The 12,628-nt window shown below is 46.4% G+C and overlaps 1 protein-coding gene across 1 annotated transcript; it reads left to right on the forward strand.

Moving 5' to 3' along the window:
* Positions 1–1,113: 1,113 nt before the first annotated feature.
* FABP1 (fatty acid binding protein 1) lies at positions 1,114–6,849 on the forward strand. The gene is made up of 4 exons (XM_061432608.1): positions 1,114–1,263; positions 3,476–3,648; positions 5,835–5,927; positions 6,725–6,849. Exons 1-4 carry the CDS (start codon positions 1,197–1,199, stop codon positions 6,773–6,775), a joined length of 384 nt encoding a protein of 127 aa, XP_061288592.1. The 5' UTR covers positions 1,114–1,196; the 3' UTR covers positions 6,776–6,849.
* The last annotated feature ends 5,779 nt before the right edge of the window (positions 6,850–12,628 follow it).

Below are 12,628 nucleotides of genomic sequence, written 5' to 3' on the forward strand. Positions count from 1 at the left end.
GCTGATTAAATGTATCTCAATTTCCACATGTCTGATTTAAAGGTATCCTTTCACACTTCCAAAAGGATACTGTGCACCTGTGGGCATCAAGGAGGGATTCCCAAAGCAGCTCTAGGGGCTGATGACAGGTTTGTAAAAACTAAGTTTGTGTGACGATAAAGATGGGAAGACTGTGGACATAGTGGGGGAAGGAGAGTGGGGACGAACTGAGAGAGTAGCATTGACATATATATATACACTACCATGTGCAAAATAGCTAGGTAATGGGAAGCTGCTGTACAGCACAGGGAGCTCAGCTCAGTGCTGTCTGATGACCTAGAGGGCTGGGCTTAAGAAAGAGGGGATATATGTGTACTTACAGCTGATTCACGATGTTGTCCAGCAACATAGTGTACAGTATGTAAACTAACATAATATTATAAAGCAATTACCCTCTAATAAATTAATTTTAAAAATTATTTTTTTAAAGATGGTAGGAGATCGTAAGGTTATATAACTAAAGTGAGATTTTGAGGCTGAAGGGATTCCTTGGTATTTTTCTTGGAGCATCTAGATTTAGACTCCAACACACACACACACAAACACACACACACACACACCTACATGTATATGGGTATACATACATGTGAACATGTACACACATGCAGGTTTGTGTGTATAGGTATGTATGGGCTTCTCTGGTGGCTCAGTGGTAAAGAATCTGCCTGCCAATGCAGGAGACAGGGATTTGATCCCTGGGTTAGGAAGATTGCCTGGAGAAGGAAATGGCAAGCCATTTCAGTATTCTTACCTGGGAAATTCCATGGACAGAGGAAGCTGGTGGGCTACAGTCCATGGGGTCACAAAGAGTCGGAAACAACTGAGCGACTAAACAACAACAATAGGAAGGTATACACACACACACACACACACACTTCACAGGAAAGGGGCATCTTAAAGGCTGCAGGGCTGAAGGGCTTTGCACCTGATTGACACTCACCAATGTTTGCTGAATTGGAGCAATCCACTGCCAGGCCCATCCTGTTTTTTTATCGTTGACCATTGCTCTCAAGAGTTAATGTTTGACCCTGGCCATAAAGGAGATGACAGCTGATGACTTGTGACCGACTTTTGGAGAGGAAAGAGCCCCCTATAAATTAGCCCACACCAGCCCACACTGGCAGCCCTGCCAGAAGAGCTGTTGGATCACCGCCACCATGAACTTCTCCGGCAAGTACCAAGTCCAGACCCAGGAGAACTATGAGGCCTTCATGAAGGCAGTCGGTGAGTGCTGGGCCAAGGCTGGGGATCGTGGCCATGAAGGCTTGGCCCTGCAGATGGTGGCCAGTCAGGGTCCTGAAGTCAGACAGGAGGAGCAGTTCAAGCTTCATACAGATTTGGAATCATGTTCTGCAGGTTCCTTGTGCAGTTTTGGGCTATTCCTCCCTGGACAAGACTATGCCTTAGGGAAGTGGAAATGGCACTGAACTAAGATCTGATCTAGAGTGAAGTCACCTCCATGGCCACCTCACTGGGTGACCGTGTTCATTCACTCATTCATTCCTTTCCCCACTCTTCTAACAAACTTTGATTCAAGGCCAACCACACGCTGAGCAGAGTGCTGTGCTGAGCAGATACCACAAAGACAGATAACAATGAGCCACATTTCAAGGTCAGAATTTAGAGAAAGAAAAAAGAGAAGAAATGAATGCAACACAGCCTCTCTTAATGTGCCTTGAGTGTTGACTCAGTATCAGGACTCGTGCTAAAGCCCCGGACAGCCAACTTCCTGCTGTTAGCTTCCTCTCACTCAGTCGTGTCCAACTCTTTTCAACCCCATGGACTGTGGCCCACCAGGTTCCTCTGTCCATGGAATTCTCCAGGCAAGAATACTGGAGTGGGTTGCCACTCCCTTCTGCAGGGGATCTTCTGGACCCGGGGACTGAACCTAGGTCTCCCACACTGCAGGCAGATTCTTTACCGTATGAGCCACCAGGTTGAGTCCTCACCAAAAACTCTGAGCTCGGCACTATTATTTTTCCCATTTTACAGGCAAGGCAATGAAGGCCTTGAAAGAGCAACTAATGCCAACCGGGGTCACACAGATCATAATCCCAACCTGAGTTGAGATATAAAGCCAGCACTAGTTCCCAGGGACCCCACTTTAAATCCCTGTCACCCACCCACCCCACTGAGTCACTTACAGGAGGATGTGGAGGCCGTGGGAGGGTATCAGGGGAAGGCTTGGTAGGAGTGAAGGTGAGCCTTGGGCCTTGGGAGATGAGAAGGTGTCCCCTGGGGGCTGGAGGAGGAGATTGTGATCCAGGGGGAGGAAGTAAATAGGGTGGGGAGACAAAGAAGAGTGCTGAGAAGGAGAGGGTGGGGAAGAGAGCAAAGGCAGAGACAGGAAGCCTTTTGGGGTGGCTGAGAGCTGGGATCTTCTCCTGTAGGACACAACACAACACCTCTTGTCCCTGCATCCCTCACCTGGCAACAGGAGCCTCCCCATCACTGTCAGTGCACCCGGTTTTCCTGAGCCTCAGTTCATATGACAGCACAGACACTCTGACATTCATCACATTCTGTCCCCGGAGAAGGGACTCCTGGTCCATCTTCCTTAAAAGCCTTGATGGCAGAGGTGGAGGCAGGGATGGGGGCATAGGCTTGCCAGGCACCATCCTGCTGTGTGCCTCTTGCCCCTGAATAATTTTTTAATTAATTAATTTTTTATTGGAGGATAATTGCTTTACAATGTAGTGTTGGTTTCTGTCATACATCAGCATGAATCAGCCATAAGTGTATGTATACCCCTTTCCTCTTGAATCTCCCTCCCATCCTGGCATAATTTTTAAGAGCTTCCCTTTCACTCTCAGGAGGGACCTGGCTTGGGAGACAAGCTGATGGTCACCCTGAGTGTGGAGGAAAAAAATACTTACTCTCAAAGAGCAAAGTCTCTGAGCTTTAAACAGGGAGGACGGAGGAGGGAGAGTGAGTAAGAAGCAGGTGCTCAGACGAGGAAAGCTTCCCCAGGGCTGAGAAGTGATTTTTTCTTTTTTTAACAAACCAAACTGGCAAGATAGTGGGCACCTGAGGTCAGGCCAAGTCAGGCCACTGACCTTCCCTTTCAGAGGTTGAAGCTCAGTTTGCTCACAGGGCTCCAGGAAGTGCCAAGGCCTCAGGGATCTTTCCTCCCACTTCTCACCACAGGGTTTCTCTTGTGACCGCCAGCTTGCAGGTCCCACCTCTGCTGTTTAGTGGCTCAGTCACGTCCAACTCTTTCCACCCCCATGGGTAGGCCACCAGGCTCCTCTGTCCATGGGACTCTCCAGGCAAGAATACTGGGGTGGGTAACCATTTCCTTCTACAGGCGATCTTCCCAACCCAGGGATCTAACCTGGGTCTCCTGCATTGCAGGCAGATTCTTTACCGACTGAGCCACCAGGGATGCCCCACTCCCACTTCTGCCCGCCCCTAAGCCTTTAATGCTTCTCTCCAGGGATGCCCGATGACGTCATCCAGAAGGGGAAGGATATCAAGGGGGTGTCAGAAATCGTGCAGAATGGGAAGCACTTCAAGTTCATCATCACCGCTGGCTCCAAAGTGATCCAGAATGAGTTCACCTTGGGGGAGGAGTGTGAGATGGAGTTCATGACTGGGGAGAAGATCAAGGTAGGAGGCACCCCCTCCAGCCACCCTCTGCTTCCAGAACTTTTCCTGGAGCCTGGACCCAGACTTCCTTCCTCAAGGCTCCCAGCTTACAATTCCTACTGCTGAGACCCTATCTCTGAACCCACAGCTGGGGTGGAAAGGCAGTGAGATAGCAGAAACCAAGATAATATTGTCTCCACATGGATAAAGAATCCACCTGCAATGCAGGGGACATAGGAGACGCAGGTTCGATCCGTGGGTCAGGAAGATCCCCTAGAGTAAGAAATGGCAACCCACTCCAGTATTCATGTCTGGGAAATCCCATGGACAGAGGAGCTGGCCGGGCTACAGTCCATGGTATTGTAGAGTCAGACACAACTGAGCGACTAAACACACAAGCAAAAAACACAATATTATAAAGCAATTATCCTCCAATTAAAAATAAATGAATAAACCAGCTCTTAAGAAGCTGTTAGGAAAGGTGTCAGTTTCCTGGGACCTCCTGGAGGAACTCTGGCCTGAGAATCTGTTATTGTTGTTCAGTTGCTCAGCCACGTCCGACTCTTTGTGACCCCATGGACTTCAGCACACCTGGCTTCCCAGTCCTTCACTATCTCCCCGAGTTTGTCCTTTGAAGTCAGTGATGCCATCCAACCATCTCATCTTCTGTCACCCCCTTCTCCTCTTGCCTTCAATCTTTCCCAGCATCAGGGTCTTTTCCAAAGAATTGGCTCTTCGCATCAGGTGGCCAAAGTATTGGAGCTTCAGCTTTGGCATCAGTCCTTCCAGTGAATATTCAGGACTGATTTCCTTTAGGATTGACTGGTTTGATCTGCTTGCACTCCAAGGGACTCTCAAGAGTCTTCTCCAGCACCACAGTTCAAAAGCATCAATTCTTTGTCACTCAGCCTTCTTTATGGTCCAACTGTAATATCCATACATGACTACTGGAAAAACCATAGCTTTGACTAGAGGAGAATCTGAGCTGTCCCATATGGAGGGTATGGGGGAACCAGACCCGGAGCAGGAGTCTAAGATTCAGATCTTCCAGGCCCAGAAACAGACAAGTGAGAGTCAGTGCAAAACCTTAACAGAGCCCTAAGTTCATCCCTGAGCCTAAGGAAATGGCTTTGCCGAGCCTAGAGCTGGTGGTCATGGGGAGAGACTTCCTGAAGGAGGTGCTGGCTATACCAGAGAACCAAGGCTCCAGGCAGGCCTTCAGATCAAGCCTAGCAGGTTGGTCAGTGACTCCTGGTCTTCGCTACCTCATCTGTGAAATGAACACAGTCACTTCCCAGAGCAAAGATAGTGGGTAAGCCAGCATCACCTCTATTGGGCTGTGGAAAAGGTATGCAATTCAAGCTGGAGGTAGGATGTGTGAGTGGTGGGCAGGCGGTGGCAGGGAGATCCAGGCAAGGGGGTGCCCCTCACAAAGGGTCTCTATTCCTCCCTGCCAAACCCCGCATGCCAATACTGGCCTCACTGATACCACTGAGCAGAGGTCCTCACTCCTCTCCCCCAGCATCCCCGACCCCAGAAAACTTTGTGCATCTGTTTCAGCACAACCATTGGTCTTTTTTTTTTTTTTTTTAACCTTTTCTAGTGGCTCTTGACTTCTGCTTCCCCAGATAAAACATTACAGATCAGGAAACCTATGATAAATTTTAGAAGGGAAACTCTCTTATCCGCCAACAGTAAGGGGCAAACAGTCATGGCCCTTTCCAGCTGTCGATTTTGGAGGCAAATTTTAACCTTGGCCAGTATCTTCTGCTCCCTGCTGGGTTTCTGTTACCTCTCCCTGGATGTGTGAAAAGGAGACCACAAGAGGAAAGATGAAGGTGCTAGAAGGAATAACATAATGTAACACAAAACCAAGACAGGTGTTCTCCCAAACGGCCAGTGTTTTGAATCTACTTCCTCCCTCCATTAACTTGGAGAATTGTTACTTGATTTTATTTTAGTGTTTGATTTGAGACCACTTAGCCATCCTATGCTGACTCCTGGATCACAGCCCATAAATGAAAAGTCTGACAAAAGAAGCCCTGCCGTTTTCTTCAGTTCTTACGTAACCTCACTTCTGTTCAGAGCCAGGGAAGGGGGTTTGGTTGCTGTAAGCAGAGTCCCATGCCGGGGAGCCAACCTCATTAGTGAGAGAGTTACTCCCTCTGGGACCCGTCCTCACAGGCTATTTCTTCTGTCCCCTACAGGCAGTGGTTCAGCAGGAAGGTGATAATAAACTGGTGACAACTTTCAAGGGCATCAAGTCTGTGACTGAATTCAATGGTGACACTGTTACCAGTGTAAGTCTGCACTCTCAGCTTGGGGGTCCTAGTACCTGGGGCTGGGTGGGGAGGTGGGTAGTCGGGGGTCAGGGGAGACATGAAGAGCAGTGACTATTTCCTGTGGTCAGTCTCTCCTACTGCTTCCTGAGCATCCTTTGTGCCCCAGGCAGTTTCCACACATTTTCTCAAATCTTCCCACCAATGCTGAATTTCCTAAATGTGGAAACTGAGGCAGCATACAGCCAGGAAATGGCAGAGCTGGGGTTCCTCTGAACTGGATCTTACTCACAAGACTGATATCCATGGTGATACACTGCACAACCCTAGGAGGAGCCACTCTCATTACAGATGAGGGGCTTTGTACATTTCTTACCATCTTGCAATGAATGCCAATAAGGCACCTGTGGAGAAGGAAATGGCAAGCCACTCCAGTATTCTTGCCTGGAGAATCCTGTGGACAGAGGAGCCTGGCAGGCTACAGTCCATGGGGTCGCAAAGAGTCAGACACAAGTTAGAGAATGAGCAGGAGCAAGAAGTGTTCAATGAAATGTTGAGAAATTGGATTGGATTGAACTGGTCTTGCTCTAAGTCACTGATGTAGAAAGGAATTCTGTAAAAGGCAGGACAGCTCTGCATGTGAGGAAGTGACAAAGACTTGGCATGGGATTTTAGAAAAGATTGCCGATCCTTCCTCCGGTCCTATAGACAACAGAGGCGTCTCTGAGTTGCTGCATATATTAGCATACTGGGGGTTTAACTATCCTTTATAATTCTACATCAGATGAACATTTCATGATTTCTTTTCTGGCTTTCAGACCATGACGAAGGGCGACGTTGTCTTCAAGAGAGTCAGCAAGAGAATTTAGACAAAGTCTGCATTTCATATTCTTTTAGTATGTACAACTAATGTAATAAAGTGAACTTTGTTTTAAGAAAAAAATGTCTTCTTTTTGCTTAAAGGAGGAAGGGGAAGGGGAGTTAAAGGAGAGAGACTGAGAGAGAAATGGACCTGGTGTTGCCCCTCTCTCTCTCTTTCTCTCTTTTTTAATATTTATTTTTGTTTATTTGGCTTCACCAGCTTAGTTGTGGCATAGAACATTTGGGATCCAGTTCCCTGACCACGAATCGAACCCAGGCCCCCTGCATTGGGAGTCTTAGCCACTGGACCACCAGGGAAGTCCCCAAAATGTCCTTTCTTCTTAATGGCTTTTCCTTGATGGGGTATTGAACACTGATCACCTCTAGTTTTGTAAATCTTGATCATCTACATGTTACATCCTGCGGGGTTAGGTCTGATTCTCACCCTGAAAGCAGACCCCAGGCTGTCCACTCAGGCAACCCTATAAGGAACACATGATGTGGCTGGATCTGTAGACCAGCCCTGGAATGACATGTCCCGCTGGACAGCCACACAGCAAGGAGCTGGAGCATGAGGCTGTGTGGTGGACTAGGTCACTCCCATGGGGATGGAGAGAGCAGGATCGCTGGACAGGCAAAGGGAAGCCATGCCCACAAGTGTGGCCTTGGCAGCCCCACCAGCCCCACCCACCTGGGGACATGAACAAAAGGAGCAGGCCTTGAACCACCCAATGGACAATTCTCCCTCTAGGGAGTGCCAGAAGTGGACAGAGAAACCTCTAGAAAGTCCTTCTGGGCTGTGGGCAGAAGCAGATTAAGGGAGAAGAGGAGTGTTTCCCCAAACGGTTATGAGTTGAGTTGCATCTCCCCAAAACTCACGTGTCAGAGTCCTAACCCTCAGCCTCTGATTGTGACCTTGCTCAGCCATAGCCATTACAGATGTAACTAGGTAAGTTAAAATGAGGTCATGCTGGAGTAGGGCAGGCCACTAATCCAATATGGCTGGTATCCTTATAAAAACGACAAATGTATGGGGACTTCGAGCTTCCCAGGTGACTCAATGGCAAAGAATCTGCCTGCCAATGCAGGAGACATGAGTTTGATCCCTGTGTTGGGAAGATCCCCTGGAGGAGGAAATGGCAATGCACTCCATTATTCTTGCCTGGAGAATCCCATGGACAGAGGATTGTGGCAGGCTACTGTCCATGGACTTGTAAGGATTTGGACATGAATGAGTACAAGCAGAAGCAAGATGAGGGCTTCCCTGGTGATCTAGTGGTTAAGACTCCAAGCTCCCAATGCTAGGGGCCTGGGTTCAATCCCTCGTCAGGGAACTAGATCTCACACGCTGCAAGTAAAGATCTTGCATGCATGCCACAACAAAGATTGCTTGTGCTAAGACCTAGCACAGTTAAATTAAAAAAAAAAAGAAAAGAAAAAAAAAGCAGAAGTTTGTGGAAATGGAAACATGCACACAGGGAGTATGCCGTGTGGAGACTGGAGTTATGCAACCACATGCTGAGGAACTAGCAGAAACCAGAAGAGAGACCGGGACAAGATCCTTTTCCACCTCCCTCGAAGGGGGCGGAGCCTTGTTCACCTTGATGTTCGAGTTCTGGACTCCAGAATTCTGAGATAACAAATGTCAATTGTTTGAGCCAGCCAGAGAGCTGCCAAGCTCTGGAATTTCTATCTTACATCCCTCAGCTCTCAGAACTGCATCCAGCCCACAGAAATCTCTCAACAAATGTACCTTGATGATACTTAGAGAATAGACTTATGGTTGCCAGGAGGAAGAGTGGGGGGAAGGGATATTTAGGGAGTTTGGGAGGGACATGTACCCACTGCTGTATTTAAAATGGATAACTAACAAGGACCTACTGTACAGCACAGGGAACTCTGCTCAACGTTATGTGGATGGGAAGGGAGTTTAGGGGAGAATGGACACATGTGTATGTATGGCTGAATCCCTCTGCTGTTTACCAGTCATACCCCAATACAAAATATAAAGGTCAAAAAAAATTTCCAGAAATTCACTTCTGAAAAAAAATGTACCTTGATGAACAAATGACTCTGTCACTTTTCCCACCTCCTCTCCCCCCTTTTCTGGAGGTGAAGCTCAATTGCTTTTTACTTGCATAGTATCACAGGCCACAATGGCAACTCCCTGCCTCTCTCTCTTACCTGTGAAACTTCACCCCACGAACTGTCATCTTCCCTAAAAACAGCACAGGTCATAATGCATCCCAGTTCACTGACTTATACATGAGAGTCAAACTCCACAAATGGCATTCACGTCTCTATAACAGGGATCAGTAAACTTCTTTTGCAAAAAGCCAGAAAGTAAATATTTTCAGTTTTGTGGGCCACCCAGTCTCTGCCACAGCCCACCAATTCTGCTGTGGTTAACACTGAAGCAGCCACGGATGATGCCCAAACAGGTGGGCATGGCTGTGTTTTACTGAAACTTTATTTTTGAACACTGAAATTTGAATTTCATATCATTTTCATGTGTTCTTCTTTTGATTTTTTAAAACTTTTTTTTAAATTAATTTTTTATTTATTTTTAAATGTTGTTTGTGCTGAATCTTTTGTTGCAGCGCACAGGCTTTCTCCAGCGGTGGTATACGGGCTTAGTTGCCCTGAGGCATGTGGGCTCTTAGATCCCAGACAAGGGATTGAACCCATGTTCCCTGCATTGGAAGGTGGACTCTTAACCACAAGACACCAGGGGAGTCTCTGATTTTTTTTTTTCCAACCTATTTAAACATGGGGAAATATCCTTAACTCGCACACCACGTAGAAAAAGGTGGTAGCCAGATCTGAGTCATGGATCCTATGATTAAAGTGAAGACCTTGAAGTGGGAAAATTATCCTGGATTATCCCACTGGGGCTAATGAAATCACAAGAGTTCTAAGTGAAAGAGGCAGGCAGGAGGGTCAGAGAAGGGGTGATGTCCTGCTGACTGGGGACCACAAACCAAGGAATGTGGGCATTCTAGAAGAAGCATTTAGAAGCTGGAAAAGATAAGACACAGGTTCTTCCCCAAGGATCTCCTTATTGACTTCTTTCTGCATCCTTAAGAGAAGTAAACCTGAGCCATCCAGGTTAAAGGTTATATCTGGCCTTTAATACACGTCTGTTAATTCACTTGTGGGGTGGTGGACAAGAGGCTTAGTCTGAAGGGTTTGGTGTGGCACTGGATGGCAGAGATTTCAGAATGCAGAGTTCACCCTTGACTCTTTAATGATCTTTCTATCTATTCTGCTGTATCTATGTAGCAAACTCCACTTTTACTGACTGATAACACTACAAATTAATGTGTTATTCTAAAGTTCAACCGATCACCATGACGTAAATATTCCCACCAAGTCCAGTGGCAGGTTATCAGTGTGATGCTATGCAGAGGTGGGAAGAGGCGTGTGTGGCTGACTGTCTCGAGCTGGTCTAGCACATCACTGCTTGTCTCTGTCCTTCACCCCCACTTTCTCAGTAGGGGAAGGGACACCCCAACAGAAGCATGGGTGGAACGCTCATGGACCACTTAGGATGAGACAGGCACTGTTTTAAGAAACCTATATTTTTAAAAACGTATCTTGGGGTACTCTTTCTACCCCCTTCTGATGTCTATATCAGAAGCTTTCTCTATCTCCTTTACACTTTAATAAAACTTTATTACACAAAAGCTCTGAGCGATCAAGCCTCGTCTCTGGCCCCAGATTGAATTCTTCTCCTCCAGAGGCCAAGGATCCTGGCCTCTTTGTGTGATTCAGCAACAACCTTTCATCTTGGGGGGCTTGTCCGGGATTCTTCAGGACAAGATGGGAGCTAACAATTCCAGCCTCACTGCTTTGAACTGTATCCTGAAAAACTGGGATAGATTTGATCCCCAGGGCTTAAAGAAGACACACCTGGTCTTCCTATGTGATACTGCATGGCCATGGTATCCATTGGAGGATGGCAAATGGTGGCCGGTTGGAGACACTGGGGCAACTTATTCCGTGCTTATTGAAGCCTCTGGCCCACTTTCTTCCTGATCCGCTTCTGTAATGGGACTGTCTGGACAAGCCAAAAGCTTTTCAACAAGCATTAACACAACTCCAGGAGACGACTCCTGACACAGCCTCTGAGTCAAGCAAGCCTCTATTTGAGCCAGGAACCGAGCTGTCAAAGTGCCAGGAATTGATTCGTGGGTACATCACACTTGAATTAAGAGGTGGCACCATGACCGAAACTAAGTGACTTCATTTTATGTCTTTACTTTCTATGCTCTGACTTTGTACTTTTCAGATGGGCCTGATAATCTATGTGAGCCTACTTCTGCTGACTCCAAAAATCTTGAGTCTGCCATTTAATCCTCAAGACAATGCCTTCCTGTCCTGGGCTCACTCCTACGCAGCATTTCATAATCAGTCTAACTGCTGGGTCTGTGGAGCGGAAGGCTTCCTGTGGTGGACATCTCCACTTCAAGGAAAAGACTTTCTCCAAGTCTGCGAATACATTCAACAACAATCATATGTGATGCCTCTTCCTAAACTGATGACATCTAACAACCCTAAAATGGACTGGTGCAACACTTGTACTTTAACTATGGACATAACGTGACTTTTAATTTTGATTATACATTGTCTCGGTTCGATGACTGTTTCACTACACATAAGGCAAATAGGTCTAGATCTAATGGTTTTTTTACCTGATGTTTATTAAACATGGGATGAGGCTATATGGCTAACTCCTGAAAAAGGACGTCTAATATCTACTGCCCCTATATGCTGGGAACAAACAGAGCCATCCCCAAAAGTTAGCCAACAACTTAATTACAATTATCGGAAGCAATTGGGATTTTTGCCTCAGGATACATGCAACATAATCTTTCCCATGTTTTCCAACCCCAGTTCAGGTCCTTTCTTTGTCTGGCCAGGCACTAATTGGGACTGGATATCTCAGTCACGCCGGCTTGCTCCAAATGGGACCTACTGGATATGTGGCTCTTACCTATGGGCATGGCTTCCCCCTGGTTGGATAGGGAGATGCACCCTAGGGTGCCTTTACTCGTGGCTTTATGTTTTCAGAGCTTCCAGAAAAGTGTGCTGATTTACCCCACCTTAAAACTCCGTGGGCAAGGTCTGTATTTCACTGGTATGATTATTTGGCTGCAGTGTTTGTTCCCTCTCTGGAAACTACAGATGTTATGCTACGAGTAGATGCTTTGACTAATTTTACTCAACAGGCATTGCAAGATTCTCAAAAAGCTATTTCAGCTCTTAAGGCTGAACAAGCACAAATTAGAAAGGTGGTTTTACAAAACAGATTGGCTTTAGATATTTTGACAGCTGCGCAAGGAAGAACTTGTGCCATTATTCATACCCAATGCTGTACATATATACCTGATATGAGCACTGATGTTACTTATTTTTCTAAACACATGAACAAGATGATTGGGGCAATGGACACTCCTGAAGCCTCAATTGCCTCACTTTGGAAGACGTTAACTAGTTCCCCATGGTGGAAAACTATCTTAATTACAATAATTCTGATTGTTGTAAAAAAAAAAACAAACATATCTCTTATAGTAACACTCCATGGTATGTAGAAATAATGAAACTGAAGCATGGATGAAATAACCAGTCCAAGATCATCTAACCAATATCAGGACCACTGATATGAACTTAATTTGTGTCAGTGTACATGATCTTAAAAACTACACTGAAGAATTCTCTAAAACTGCACTAATACAGTAGACACCAGCTACATTGGCTATTTTCATTGAAATATAATAGTTAAAAGCTCAGATCATCACTCATACTAGACACATTTCAAGTTCTCAGTTGTCCCATGTTGCTAGTGGCTACCATACTGG

The sequence above is a fragment of the Bos javanicus genome, chromosome 11, assembly GCF_032452875.1.
Source record: "Bos javanicus breed banteng chromosome 11, ARS-OSU_banteng_1.0, whole genome shotgun sequence".
NCBI lineage: Eukaryota > Metazoa > Chordata > Mammalia > Artiodactyla > Bovidae > Bos > Bos javanicus.